We start from the raw sequence: 15,826 nt of genomic DNA, 5'->3' as shown, positions 1-15,826 counted from the left end.
AGAATGATATGGAAGTTTGAACCAATTAGCTAAATAATTACTATAATTTCAAGACGTCCTTACCATAGGCCATCCGTACAGTTGAACCCACTTCCGCAATGGCAAAAGCTGCCCTATTATAAGTTAATGAAATTCCTGTACTCTGACAAACATGATAAAAATTGCAAATATGAGGTATCTTTATTAGCACTATATATTGATGTATATAATTGTAAATCCAAAAAATGCGGCACTGCAATAATGCAGGAGATATTTTCTCTTGGCCTGTAGCTGGTGGTGTAGTCTTTATCGGTAGCTTTACCTATCAATTAGTCTAGTGCCTTCGTTGAATCCGTCTTCGACTGCTTAATTCGTTGTTCTTTTTTTATTTTAAGATGCACAAGTTTTCGTTCCGTGATCAGAACAGGAGCAGGCCATTGCCCCTTGTGGTATCCGCCCGTCTGGCGTCTTGCATTCTGCAGGCGTTACGGGATCCGTGCCCAAAACCAGCGACGATCGAAGGGAAATCGGCGTCTTTCCAGAAGTAGACAACAATCTGTTCAGAGCACACACTTGTGAATGAACCCTCCAGATTCCGTTGGTTTTGACGGCGACGAAGCGGCAGCAGTAGCAACGGTAATAGTTGTGTGCAGTAACAGAGACGCTTCTGTCGAGAATACGCGCTCGCTATTCGGTAGCAGTTAGTTCGCCGATTCGATCCGATGCGATATCCCGCCAGCTCCAGCGAGTCGGTGCGCTGCGAGAGTCGAGGCCCAGGGCGACCGGATGACGACGTCGAGCGGTAACCAAGCGAACGTGTTCCTTGCCACATTTATTGGTTGTTGCTTGGACTGGCGCGGTGGGGGCCCTCTAGGGGAGTCGTGTTAATCGAAGTTTCTTTTAACAGCCAAAAGAGATTTCATCATTCGAGAAGCCAGCTAATGCTTGTGATCGGTTTTCTCTTTCCTGTTTTCCTTCTCATCGTCAAGTTACGACGGAATCATCGTCGAACAGCGGCGGTCACAGTGGCCTCTGATCTCCCCCGGAGACGTTGGTGCTAAAACTCTGCCAGGCCGAACAGCCAGTCAAGCGGCTCGCCAGCCACTCGTGAAATCGACGTTCAAAGCAGGTCGCTCGCGCGCATGTAGCAACACATGGACACAGGTGAATATCCCTATCCATATTACGGAACGGCTGCTAGTGGAATAATGTTGCTATACCCTATATTCATCGTGCTCGGAGCAGGCATTAAGTGTAAGTAAGTGAAACATTATTATTGTCACATACATTTAGTGTAGGGTGGGTTACAAACCCGAAGTCCAAAGTATTTAGGGAGACTCCTTGGGGTAGACGCGGTAGGGTTTTTACTCCGAATTGCGTAAAAATCTATATGCACATGAATAGATACGAATGTGTAGTGCTTGATGTTTGCCTACAATTCAAACTTGATGATTTGCCAAAACTTGTATATAAGGCTCAATATGACCTTTGATGATTCTGGCTACATCAAGACAACATCGGTCTCGCTTGGGTGCGTCGGTCATCTTGGCTGCACCATCTTATATATATATATATATATATATACACACAAATATATATACATATAAATGTATCAAGTTCAACAACTGGCAGAGTCTTTAAATGGTAATAACTACCGTACGTTTGCCTCTTTTTTTACGTATAACGTAAGCGTCCTTGCTGCTATTAGTATTACAGTGTATATCCCGGCATTTATCTAATAATTTAAAAGTTGTAATTCTTGTTCTTTAACTATTTCTTGTTTAAGTTACGCAATTAAGTTCTCTCTCTTTTCTTCGACCGAAAGGCTGCTGAGCCAAGCAGTTTGCAGTCTAAGAAATTACTTACTGCAGTTTGTTTCTTCATTGTATTTGGAGGACAGAGCAAGCTTCAGTTGATCCGAACCTACTTATCAGAAATATTCTTTCTCCTTGTCCGTATATAGGCTTTTAGGTCTAAGTTGTTCTGAGAAGCGTTGTAAAGCCTGTTCGAAGTTTTTACAGAGTGCAAATTTTTCAAAGAAGCGAAATAGGTTTTCCTGATATGGCTAGCTCGGGCGAAGATCACTACAAAACTATGTCTACAAAATTAGATTATAATGCCGTTTGACTAAATGAAAAATTATTGAAGCTTTTTCTATCTCAATATCTGTATCTCTTAATATGTGTCAAAAATCATAGACTTTTTCGTTATCAAGAGGTAAATTTTTGTCCCATTACATTGTCACAATAGAAAATACTACCATTTAGCTTTATACTATTACTGGGTGATTATCTTGACTCTATGTCTCAATGGCTCTATCTAACTAGCAAACATGTAACATTTCTAAACTGTAGAAAATACATAGATTCGACTCGAAACTACCAGCTACTATACTCTTCCTACCCTAATAATAATCTCACTCGCATACGTTTCCTACAGCTTTACATAAATTTACGTAGCCATTTAGACTCTATTTAAATTTGAGAAATATAATGCGTAATCGAAAAAAATATACTGAAGGGTTTTAGCATTTTTGTGATTTAGAGGTAGCTGCTTACCGGAAGCGGCTAAAGAGTGGCAGTTGCTCCCTAGCTTTTCATATTTACGAACGAACGAACGAACGAGAATCGAGCTCGTGTACCTCAATTTCTAAAACTGAACTAGACTTCACTGCCTAGGAATAAAGCTCTTGAAACTGGATTTTTCAGGAAAGTAGAGGATCAGGAAGAGCTCTAAACTCCTTAGGTGCAACGAGATTCACCACTGGAGTACTCATTATGAAATAGGAAAAGCGAACTAGAAAAAAAAGTTCGGAGCAAAGTAGTTACAGAATTTCTGTGCATTCCTATCTATCCATTACTAAAAAAGGATGTTTGGGCGTGGGTGTATGTTTTGATAAAGGAGGCTTCTTTGGAGCTGCTTGTTCCTTGCTAGGGGACTCCACACAGATCTGCGTGGCAAAAGGATGTTTTTTCAAACCCAGCCCCACTGAGCACCGACTAGAAAACGGGGCAAATAGCAGCACCTAGCAGAAGTAGCAGTGACATGCCCAGCCACTGCTGCGGAGTGCAATAAAGAGACAGATTGAAAGCTGAAAGCGTACAACAACAAAAAGGGCCCAGGACGAAGCTCGCAGGCATTACCTAACCTGGATTAACGATAGGTAAATAGCTGGAAATCCGAAATACCTACAAAAAGATACCAAACAGGTTATATTATGGACACTCCAGTGATCCCTACATTTATATAGTAGCAAGAAAACAATATAGCAGAACGGTATCATTAACATTCGAACATCAGGATAATATTAAGATAGTGTCGTATATGCTGTCTTTCTGGGTGGATTCTAGCGACACAGAAAATTCATTTTTCGGTTGCTGGTGACTTACACATGTGCATGTAATAAAATTCAATTTTTGTAATTATATTTCGATCATACAGTTTGCAATTATCTTGAAAGGTTAGACTCATACTTAGAAGACCATACACTTTGATTTAGGTTGATCTAGGTTTAAGTTTATTCAGTCCAAAACAAGCTTGATAGCCAAATTGCAGTAGTATACCTGAAACTCAACGCCGTGTTATCGCCGTGACAGTTACTTCTGCTGTAAAACGAATATATATATTAAGAAAACAGTATTATTTACTGAATACGTTATATATAGATGTATGAAAACATTCCAGGAAGTGCTGCAAAGGGCTCACCTTCGCCGTTAGAAAAAACTGAACTCTTATTAAGTATACGTTAGTTTAACTTGAAATCCTCACCGATCTCGTTTTTCCAAATCGATGTCAATGGGACTACTGGACACCGGCCTACAGTATGCACAAGTCATTCAACCTTGATTGCCTCATATTGGTGCGGCGCGGAGCAGTTCGTTCCATCATGCATTGAAACACCGTTTTTTCCTGCTGCGTATCCTGCGTACGTTACGTGTGAATGGTTCATCCGGTCTCCCAAGGAACGGCAAGCCATCCTTATTGAAGGCTTCTCCTACGAAATGCAGGAGGCTGACGTGCTTACCGGAGAATGCAATAGGGACTCCCTAACGGTAAGCCTCATGTTGACATTAGGGAGATTGGGCGGTTGCTTTCCTTCTTACGACTCGTTTAAGGACCGCTAAGGGCCTCAAACGAATAATAGTCATTTCTCAATAATTTCTCGTGATTGAGATCTGTCTGGGGTAAGACGATAATTTATTGAGCAAGACTGGAGCGGGATTACGTACGTTGGTGTAGTGGAGAATCGTGTGAAAATGTATCTATAGAATAGAGGTTATTTCTCCGTTTCTTGGAAATCATAGTTTAAATTAAGCGTGTTTGCATTATTTGCCTATCTTGCCATAGGTTATGTCTCCGACATGATAGATATCGTAAGTCCAATACTTTACCTAAGTAAGAGGGAATATTAATTAAGCGTATACTTAGACATGTCGTTCTCGATCAAGCAGGTACAAGGTGGCATATATATGATTGTGTGTATGTAGCTACATGTATTATGTCCGCTTAAAAATTCATATCTAACGTTTGATTAGAAGAGAAATGCGACAAAAAAATACACTTTACTTAAAAGTTTATTCCAATGTTATTCTGTCGTTTTTATAGCGTTCCTTATTTCAGTTTGCTTGTTCCATGAAAATCTCTCCAATCACTTATCAAGTACAAGCTATTTCTTGCTCAAGAGACAATTATTATAGGCTTCCACGATGATGAGCTGTTTGAATAGGAGCAGAATTATTCAACAGAAGGTACGGCCGCAATTGTTTACCATGGGGTTGCAGTCTGGTTTACTGTCCGACATTTCTAATCTTGTTGCATACATTTCAGCCGAATACTGTAAAGCTCGGTAGAGAAAGAAAAGCGGACACGGCCAATGTCCTTCTCTTGTATATGTTAATTTGGCCGTCTAAAAAGTTCAGCAACAGCAGATACGCTCGGCCTTGAGATCCGTATCGCTATCAAATACGCGTGTTGATTCCTTTAAAAGCTCAATTTTGTCTTGGGACTCTTGGGTAGGAAAGTGATGTCAGCTACGTCCAGTGTCGATCGGATGGCCAATGTCACAGAACAAAACCTCACTTGAAAGCTAGGGATTAATACCTCCAATACACTGAACTTACATAGTAAATATTTATCTGCAATCAGATACCTATTTTGAAAAAGTAGGTTTAAACTGAAGACGTAGCACAAATTTCAAAGGGTTATGTTCCTACTGCCTGAAGAGAGCGCAACACAATTAATTCGGTTTGAAACGCATTTTTAGGTTTATCAGCATTGGAATTATTTAGCCAAATGGTCTTACCGTAATAAATTTTTGTTAAGTCTGTTGCCATACCTTCTATATCTACTAGCTTATACTTTATTGTTTAATCACTTATTATCTTTCATACTTTGCTACGATTGTGTCATTCAGAATGACACCATAGATTCAAATGTGAGATAGTCTCTAATATATCAAGATATAGTATGTCCACGGGCCTTGTGCTACCTTCACCAACATATTGCTAGAAGTTCCTCCTGGGTAGAGCTGTATGTAAGTTGTGAGATTAGCCAAAATTCAGTAACATCCTTCCTGATTTGTCTCCTTCTAGAAAAAGATCGCAGAAAGTTGCTCGCAGCTATACCAGTGACTGTCATCGTATCACTATTTATAGTCACGTCTTCCATTACACCACTAAACACACTGTGTCTGAAGAAAGCCAGGAAAATCATAAGGTGCAGCTCAATAGAGCAAAGGCCAAACCCGAAAGGCCAGCCACCTAGGGACAGAATAGTTTGCGAAGAAATATATATATATATATAAAATGACAGATAAGTAAAATTTTGTACATGTGAAATCAAAATAATAACGCATATTTATAAACACACATGCACACAGCTTAGTTAATCGAGCATAGTCATGCTTAAATGCACGGTTTTCAATTTAGCTTTTTTGCAGAGGACCCGTTGAAATTAAAGTGTCTGTTCAAGCATGTCCTTTCTCACAACCATCATATTGAATCTTTGGACCTATTCGGCCATCTTTACGCCAGGCCAAACAGTGTGGCAGCAAATCAAAGGAAGTCTGTTGGGGCGAGCTAAAAACTAAACAGACTTTGGGGGTGGGGCAGCTGATTCGAAGATTTTCCTCCTGTGCAAGGCTCCCCAGTGCCGTTTGTAAGTAGCTCTGAGACCTAAAACGGTTCTCTAGAATGACAGAGAATAGCATTTTAGAAATTATAAAAGTAAAAAAATGATTGCATCGAATAAATATCGTAATAATCATACGACTTGGCTCTACTGAACTGCACAAACGATAAAACGTAAGCAAGTCGCCTGAACGTAAAATAGGAAAATGGTATATATGGGAATAGAGTTTTAATAATGTAATAGATTTTCATGCTCGGGTTTTATCCTGCGTGCATTTTTTATACCTAGCACATTCTTATATTATTCAGAGATAGTGAAAGTTTGTTTCCTCTGCTGGATATCGCTGTCTGGGTCGCTCGGTATCAAGTAGTTTGTTGGGCCGACTTGCAAAAACAGGTTTTCCGCGACACACACGAGGACAGAGTTTTTACAACAAACAAATAGGTCGAGCGACCTGTGTTACCAGACATATATCGAACCATAGTAACACAGAAAACAACAGAAAGGTGGATATCCGTCAGATATATGTACCGGTAGGTTACAACCCTTCTAAGCCTTTAGCCCGTTTTCACTAATCTCTGTGATTGGATGTAATGCGAGGCACGCCTTCCGCAGCGTTCAGTCGTAACGGGACAAGCGCGCTTGTAAAGTATGTGAGATTTCATGTTATGAATCCCGATCGCCGCTTCAAAATAAAGCTCTGCTTGTCTTCTTTTATTATCATGTTTCCATTTACGTAGTAGCTGTTATGTAGCTCTCAAATCGAATCTTTTAATGATTAGAAAACATCTGTTCTATTGTATTATTGTCCGAAACATGGTTCTTTAGGCAAGATGAAGTTAAACTCATATTTTCCTGACAGTTTTTTGCTCGGTAGCAGCAGGAACCCCGTAGCCGCTCTTAACTAGCGTTCCTGTCACTTCATCAGTACCGAAACCGTAATAGTTCTAATCACGGCGTCTAATAGACTTGTATGGGTCGAAAATAAACTTCACTGGTATATAAGCGTCGTTAACAAAAACACAGGATAGATGGAACAGAGACTTAATTAATATCAAGAGAACTTTTACTGAGAAATCGAAAAATCGCTTATCCTCATTCTCTTTATATTTTTTTCTTCATTTCAGTTTTACACGGCCAAAAGTAACTTTACTCTGTGTGGTTCGAACGTACTCCGATCGTTCGATTCCGAATCATCGTGGATTCGTGCCGTATTTCGAGCTCGACACTCAGTGAATCAGGGTGGGTTCCGTATCCACTTTGCTCTCAAATCAGATAACGCCATTCTGGACAATTGAGACGCTAGCTAAAGGTCTATTTATCCGGAAAGAAATAGTTAAAAAATCACATTCTGTCGTAAATAGTACGTGGACTATATTTTCAGCAGAATCTGTTTTAGGTTCCCGAGTCGTTCGACTGTAAATTGGAGCATTAGAATAGCACGCTGATTATAAGCACTGTGAAAAGCATCAACCTTAACCTATTTATTTTTGCCTAAATTTATTGTTATTGCCCAATATATTTAGTGTCATCTTTATGTATAAAGTGAAAACCACTTTCGTACAATTTTCTAAAAAAATTAATAGATTAATTTTTTTTTAAAAAAATGTAGCTTAAGCTTCTCTAAGCTAAAATTGGGAATTTTATTGGATTGCTACACGTTATTTATGCAAGGGATAATATTGGAAGATGACTGTACAATCTGTAGGGGACCGTCTTCTTTAGGGTCGTTATCCAGGGATTTTTATCAGTCGGAGCGATACAAGTTTACGACTAGTGCAACGGTAATAGAAATAACTGTGGTTTGATTTTATTAAGCAATATATAAACGCTTACGAAATCGTTTATTTATTATTTTATCATCCACCGAGTCGCTCACCAGTCTGTAAGATGGAGTTTAATGTTGTATATAACATTCATTTCATGGGTTAAACTATGATTATGAACGTAGGTAGGGCCTACAAATTCTGATTGTAATATGTACGGAGAATTTTGATATGAATAAAATTTAAAAAAAGAAAAAAATGATATAAATAAAGGTCACAATATTGACTCTTATTCTAAAAACATTTATACGGTTGAAATTTTCACTTGATAAGGTTGCCAATCGTTGGTCTGTCTGTATGTTATATCGGCGTGAGAACTTCAACCAGCAGCCCATTACGCGGCACTCTCACATAAATGCTGTTATTGTGTTATTTGAAGTGACATTATTTAGAAAAAATAACATTTGTCAGACAATCGTAGCGATACTTCGGGTATGACGCACCTGGTCATTGGGGGGCTATAGTTGACATGATGAGAATCACGACAAGCAACGTATGTGTATTATATTTAGCAAGATGTATAATACAGACAATTTCGAAAATACAGAATTATATATATATATATATATATATATATATATATATATATATATACGAATCATAAGCCTTCTAGCTTGTCACATGGAAAATTTCAAAAGGTGTAGTAACGCATCCTAGTGTCACTCCCTGACATCTTTTCATTCAATAGAGGTGTTATCTATTGAACTATATGTTTAAATCTTCAGCATGTAATTCATCATCTTCCTACCTTTTTAAGAGCACAAAAGCCCTTAGCCTCGATGGTATATAATGACACTATACGTGAATGCTGTTCAATTGAACGAAATAAAAATATATAGAAATACACTAGTTCTTGTTCCTATGAAAACAGATTTATGTTTTTGTCCAAACAAAATATACCTAATCTTTGGCGATTATCAATGGTATCAGTCTATAGAAAAATCCAACCAATCTCTAATTTCTTCCATAGAACTCCATTTATCTGCTTGTCTTAGCCGTTACACAATATTTCTTCTAATAGCATATATTTCTAGAGCTCTGTACTTACGTACATACTCCTACACGTAGCGCTCTGTACCTATGCGTAATTAAGCTTGGCCTGATCCTTTAATGAAAACGACTGTCCTTGAACAAAGTCTAGGAAAAGCCTTATTTCTCAGACCTGAAGTGTGCGCATATTGCTATGTTTCGTGTCGCATTCGACACCAGCTACTTCTTCAGCTCGTTCCACGGATAAAATGTAAGCCTCTCTGCAATTCATATTTGTACCGCTAATCCTCCACCGTGTACAATCGTTACGTATTCTTTATAGAAATCCAACAAAACATTCACGTATTTACGAAACAATTTATAGTAAATAGTTTGATCTTTAAAAATGCAATGGAAACTATTCAATGTGGTCCTGCAATCGCTTTGCCTTTGGCTTTCAACTCTCATTAAAAAAAAACTGAACGGTCGACACCTGTCGACTTTCCGCGTGCCTATACCAACATGGCCTATGCAATTAAAATTGTTTTGCTGTCTTTGTCGTATTATGTGGCTCGGACTCAGAAGCAATGCGCGAACGCTAGATGAATCGTAGGTAATTTTTCATCAACCGTACGGCACCTCGATGCCTGATTCTTTTAACTGCAAGCAAAATCAACTGATACGTCAGCCATTATTAGCCGCCCTGTGAGTCATTGACTTTGGCGTTACTTAATTTTCCAGAACAGTATCTTCATCTGCCTTACCGCGCCATCTGCGCCCTACAGATCTCCACCGTCTCTGTCCGTTCCCACTGATACATCAAGGCTGTCAACGATGCAACTATGGCCAATACAAGAAACTAATGATAAAAAATACTGATACTGATAGCAGTATTTTTTCGTTCAGTTCATCACTTCGATGCACTTCATTCAATTCCTGTTTGCAATCATTGTTCTCCTTGTCCCTTCGTTCTTATTCTTCCACATCGATTTCCTTATATATTCACACACACACACACACACACACATATATAGAGAGAAATATCGATGTGGCTTTTTGTCCACTGATTTAATTACTCAGCAAGATCAAGTACGAATTGCCTTTACCACGTTGTTGTTGTATGAGATGATTCCTGTGAAGATTCGGATAAGCAAATGAGTATATGACACTGGATGTATGATACATAGATATTGAAATGAACCACAGAACCGTAAAAGTAACTGCTATAAATATTGCACTGTGTTTTCCAGCCAGCTTTGTTTCAAAGCGGCCCTTGTTGTGTAACCTATTTCATATACACATGGATGGATCTACAGTGGAGGGAACAAACCAATAGACGGTTACGGTCACAAACAATTATGGCATCATTAACGAAAGAGGCAACATTAGCCAAACAAAACACAGAAAATTTAGGGGCATATTGCCCGATGCCAAAAGTCGTGTACGCGTCTTTGACGCTTGTGGGTTCCAGGTAATGAATTCAGTCTATTATCATTTATCGAGCCGAAAATTTCGGGTCTAAAATCACGGTCAAGAATAATCATTGTTACCATCAGTGTTCTACAGGTGAGCCACCAACTTCTCGCAAGACTTGTTCTACTACAACCATTAAACAGATGCATCGACTTCCATCTTCCACTAATGGCTAAACCCTACGATAGGTATACAAATAAAGGCGGCCGTAATGCACTTGCCAAATGGCTATCAATCTAATTGATTCGTGATTTCGTCAGTAAGTCGACCTTAAGGATTGTGGATGATGATTGTTTTCGTACTATTATCGCCACTGAGCGGCTGAATTGCTGTTACTGCTGCCCTTGCTTTGCCTTTGTGCCGAAATCCTTCGGGGGGCAACTCCATGGTAAGAGCTATAGGGGCTATTTGAGGCATCCCTGAGACTACCACGCTGAACGTGACCTTTTTGCTTTACTACGTCTAGAAGTGGTCACAGGTTCCCTAGCGGTTTACGCAGAAGGGGTTCTATCAGTAATCGTAAAGATTCAATGTCATGGATGACACTGATTATTGCGGAACTTGCGTCATCAGCGAAAGATGAAAACTTTATGGACAAAAGTGGATCTTTAATATGGCGAATCTGTTGTTTGTCGCGCTGATGATGCAACCGATCGGAACTAATTATGCCCACTTACGTACGCTGATTTATGTCAACAACGAGGTGTCAGGTAATTATAATTAATTATATACATTCAGCATCCGTCAGTAGATAGCGTTATGTTGTTGAATTGGTAATTCGTTATAGCTCGTGCTGATACCTTTCGCCTGAACATGACGGTCAGCTAATACACCCCACGTGAAGCAATCCAACCATTTGTGCTGCGCACCTTCAAAAGACGGAGCCTTTTTGGTAAGGCGTCTCCTATCGCCAACCCTGTCATTGGCGATAAGGTGAACAGAAAATCTTGTAGTGTTTAGCCTTTGTTTTTGTTGTGCTTACGGAATTATTACGGTGCTAATTATTGTCGATAAATGTGAATATTGATGCGAACATTAATAGAGATGGAGATTGTCATCTGATTGAATACTAGCAAGAGAATAAATGTTGAGCTTTTACCCTTAACTTCGGAGACCTGTTACGACAAAAATGACCCACCACTGAGCTAGTGGCCAAATTGGCTGAGGAATAACTCAAGCGTAGAAGGCGCCTAATAAAACCTGTGTGGTACTGGCCGTTGATTCAGGTGCAGACCAGAAAAGTCGACAAGCCTTCCGAAGCAGCGCAGACCCACGCCAGATATACATGTACGTAGCTGGATTAAAGTTAGCGCCTAAATCGAGAGGAACGTCTTTGCGGACGTCGAAAAGTTGTGAAGCTGACTGTGGTTCGACAATGACATCTCAATGTAATGTGGTGACGAACGGAAATTGAAACAGCCCAGTAGACAGGGTTGATGACGTTCGGAAAGGTCGGCAAAAACGTACGCAAATATTTAAACCAGCGCCTAGGCCATAAGTTACACTAACTGCCTTGCATTAGATACTGGTGGATTTTAGGCTCGATACTAGCTGCTGAACCGAAGGACGTCCATGGAGTACTAGGGAACTCTATCAAAGAGTATCTATCAAAGAGAAATCTATGCATACTGAATAAGGTTATCAAAACCTTATTCAGTATGCATAGATTGAAAAATTTTCCGTGCCAATGAAGACGACGAAACACGTGACTGACGCGTTTGTAACGCCAGAGAAAAGCAGGTTCACATTGTTGTCGACATACGACAGCTTTTTCATACCACCCAGAGGCAATGCATGTTACTGGCCTTAAGACGACATCATCTCTGATTAACAACGCATAGAAGATGAAGACTGTCCAAAGCCATTACACACGGCACATTTCGGAGAGAGATGCGCTGTACCGTTTGCCCAATGACGTGAGTCGGTGGCCGCAGCCGCCATATTCCGCCTATTGTGGTTGTAGTTGTATACCGTCTATCCGCGTGCTCCGGATCGTCACGGGCAAATATGCCTTCCTTTAAATGTGCGGTCCAGAAAATAATCATAAATCTGCTTGAAAAATTAGCCAGAAAATTGCCAATCGGTGGCAGCGAAGAATATTGCGATCAGTTAAATTGTAGTATCAGTGTCATCGTAAGCATTCCCCATTTGCTCCCTCGTAGTAACCGCGCCTTAAGCAAGTTCAAGCGGAAAATGGATGATAAATATATAAGGACTTTTGTCATATGCAGAAGTATTAGACTTTTGGGTGGTTAACCTGTAGCATAAGCCCATCTAAAGGAAAATACTATCCAGTCATTTGACATGCTTACCTAAATGAACTAAAAGGCACAATTAGTCGAGAATACGATGGATGAGTAAGTGGGTGTCTTGAGGTCGAAGGGTCACCAATAAAAGCGCAATTGATGAGATTTATCAGCTTTCACAGCACGTACTGCGCACTGACACTCTTTATTCAGTGGCTTCAGTCAAACGTGTCTCCTATGGCAGCCGTCACCGCGTTAGGCGGCAGATTAAAATCTATTCTACTTACTATGGTGGAATAGGATAATCATGTCCAAGAAGGTGCGTAAGCGTTTGTTCGTTGTAGCTTCGCTTGTTACTCAGACGAAAACCCATTTTGCCTAGAGTACGGCGATTTCGACATCTGAGCGAAGATGACCTATATGAACGAATTCCCATTACGATTAATAATGTAATTTTTTTTTAACCAGAAATCGAAGGTCTGTGGGATTGCCAGTTTTCATGTGGCTTCTAAAAAATCTGGGGAAAATTCATTTTGATTATAATCTGAGGAAAAGATCCTCAGTAGGATTAGATTCGGAAAGCTTGGAAATGCCTCAAAATATTTTCCCATTTTTGGATTTTTATCACACGGAAATCAATGACTGTTTCAGTGAGGACAATATCAGCTGGCAGTTGGGTCATCTAGATACACTTCAGCAGCTAGATTTTTTGCGCCTCTCTGCACCTTTTGAATTTTTGGCTGTTTCAGCTCGTATATTTTTGGGACTTTTAGCTCGGGTAAAACTTTTTGTATGTGGAGCATCTAAGCGATACCTATTTAATGAGTTTACATTTTGCCAGTATTTTTTGATGCAGGGTTACTATTCGAAAATTAAAGAAGGATCATTTTAAAGATCATTAGCGAGTGGTTTAGGACCTGAATTGAGCCAGTGGATCGCGGTTATGGCAAGTAAATATGATCGTCGAAAATGACACCTCTGACATGTGCCAAAGTTTAAACGCAGCCTTAAAAGCATAAAAAAAAATAAAAATCCTGAATCCAGATGCGTCACTCCTTAGATAGATTTCTTTTATTTATTCACACCTATCATGCTGTATATTACTGACATGGATCAGTTTGTATGCGTTGGCCTGCAAACCGCAAGCTCGTAACTTCCTAATTAAGTTTAGTCAAGGTCGACTAAGTATTGTATTCGTCCGACGTCGCAAAGCGATAGCGAATTCACCAGTTTCAGCCTGACTTATTTTGGAAGAAAGTTCGACCCATACTATGTAATTAGCACCTCAGGCTCAGCTCAAGTACTCAGCGGAATGTTCAATATTACTAGTAGAAAAAGAGTAGCGGCACGCTCTTCCCGTGTCCCAGCAACCGATATATATATATATATATATATATATATATATATATATATGAGCAATCAGCTATGTAGCTAAAACAAACTGTCTCGTTAGCTAACGGTGTTTCACAGCTGGCAGAGGAAGTGCTTTCGAGTGCGTTCGGAAGAGTTTTCTTCGGCACATCAGTCAGTAGAAGCGATAGTATAAGTAAAAGATCCATGGGGAGTGCATGGTGCTAGGACGTCGATAGATGGCAAGCTAAAATCATTAGAGTCCTAAATGAGCTACCAAGCTGATGTATTTCGCCTGGCATGTAACGTCTCTCTTACGTCATAATGCTGCACCGGGAAGCAAGCTCCTTCCAGGACAGTGTCATTAAACTCTTTTTTTTAAGCCTTCTTAAAATGAAAGCTTGTCCGCCCGTCTTTGTGGACTCTCCATTGGAACGACAGGGCCAAGATTGCCCCCCTTTGCCAGTAATAAGGCAGCGCTCTTTGAAATATCAGGGGCAAACGTAAAAGCCTATACTAATGATGCGTTAAGAGGCCATTGTTTTATGTTAGCTTTCAAAATTATGGCGATCCTTCAAGTGGAATACGATGTTTATCCGTTGCGATGTCGAGGGGACAAACATATTGAAGGAGTAAATTAATTTTCTCATACATCGACCTTCATAGCATAACCGTTACTTTTTTTTTGTTCTTTTTTTTTTATCAAACATCACCAATGTATAATGATATGCAATACGCTCTAAAATATTTTTTCTTCAATAACCGCTTGAACAGTATTTATCCTAGTGGCCAATGATGGACAACTGAAACTATTTGTACCGCTTTTAATATACTTCAACACAACTTGAATTAGGCGCGCCGCTTCGCAACTCCGAAATTAACGGTGACGGTTACATGGAAAATTCAAATTTTTTACAACTTTGGCTCTCGTCCTGATATTCGGCCTTGTCAATAACAAAACTACTACGCGAGCTTAATAATGTTAACCGCGATAGAATTGTTCTGTAATGCCGAGTTGACAATTAGCATTGATATACCGTGTAGTAGAAACAACCCTCGCCTCTTACGTAGTTTTTTCCAATGGTGATGGAGACAGATTTCTCAGCAGATGCAGGCAGATGTACTGATTTTGTTGTCGATACGGAAACAAGTATATATGCTGCTAATGCGCTTTTGAGCGAGTTTTACTGGGCACATTTTGATTTTAGCCTAATCTGAGTACCTCGGACCATCATTTAAGGACGAATTTCACCAACGGAAACTGTTAAAAGTAAGACAAGTTTGAAATTAATGATATTCTCTAACATTTGTATAACAAAAAAAAAATAAATAAAACTATTTAACGAAACAATTAGGTATACTCGACTGTGCTAAAGTGGTGAATCTCCGTAGCGGTATTCCCACTAAAATTAGGAACATATAGAACCTCAGTTCCGGTCTTGGCATCAACAGGTTTGATGTTCAGTCATCTAACCTGAACGATCTATTTTGAGAAATAAGAAAGGCAGTAAGGTGGTCTGCATTTCTGAAGCTACAACGGGCGAAAGTGTTAATAAATTGTGCATATGGCTTTCATTTTCATTTGGAATGAACTGTTATATTGACTCCGGGATATTCCATCCAGGGCGATATATAAAAGCTTTTATCTGCGGCCCTCGGTTCTTTCCAATGTCTGTGATCGAGTGATTTTGGGGCTTTTGGGGGTGCAAGTTAACTTATAATCAAAGTGTGCGTAAGGCCTGTCATTTCGCCTCATCGATTGAAATAATCTTCCAGTTAGCAAGATGATATAATCATCGCTTATACGTATCATAGTAATGCGCCAGTTTTTAATGATAGTTGTATATTAATAAT

The 15,826-nt window shown here is 39.6% G+C and overlaps 1 protein-coding gene across 5 annotated transcripts; it reads left to right on the top strand.

The window, feature by feature from the left end:
* The first annotated feature begins 287 nt into the window (after nt 1-287).
* LOC111265204 (low-density lipoprotein receptor-related protein 12) lies at nt 288-8,750 on the top strand. 5 transcript variants are annotated; one of them, XR_015312904.1, is made up of 6 exons: nt 288-1,233; nt 3,802-4,031; nt 4,585-4,727; nt 5,571-5,694; nt 5,907-6,135; nt 7,236-8,750. XR_015312904.1 is itself a non-coding variant. In XM_022841688.2 (3 exons), exons 1-3 carry the CDS (start codon nt 1,134-1,136, stop codon nt 7,404-7,406), a joined length of 501 nt encoding a protein of 166 aa, XP_022697423.1. In that variant the 5' UTR covers nt 459-1,133; the 3' UTR covers nt 7,407-8,750. The 5 variants fall into 5 exon arrangements, 2 of the variants coding, with proteins under 2 accessions (XP_022697423.1, XP_022697438.1); XR_015312903.1 differs by having other exon boundaries at nt 5,571-6,135; XR_015312912.1 differs by lacking the exon at nt 4,585-4,727 and having other exon boundaries at nt 5,571-6,135.
* The last annotated feature ends 7,076 nt before the right edge of the window (nt 8,751-15,826 follow it).

Source organism: Varroa jacobsoni, unplaced genomic scaffold (assembly GCF_002532875.2).
Source record: "Varroa jacobsoni isolate VJ856 unplaced genomic scaffold, vjacob_1.0 scaffold_101, whole genome shotgun sequence".
In the NCBI taxonomy this organism is placed as follows: domain Eukaryota; kingdom Metazoa; phylum Arthropoda; class Arachnida; order Mesostigmata; family Varroidae; genus Varroa; species Varroa jacobsoni.
Note: the sequence above shows the minus strand (reverse complement) of the source record. Positions and strands in the feature narration are given on the sequence as shown.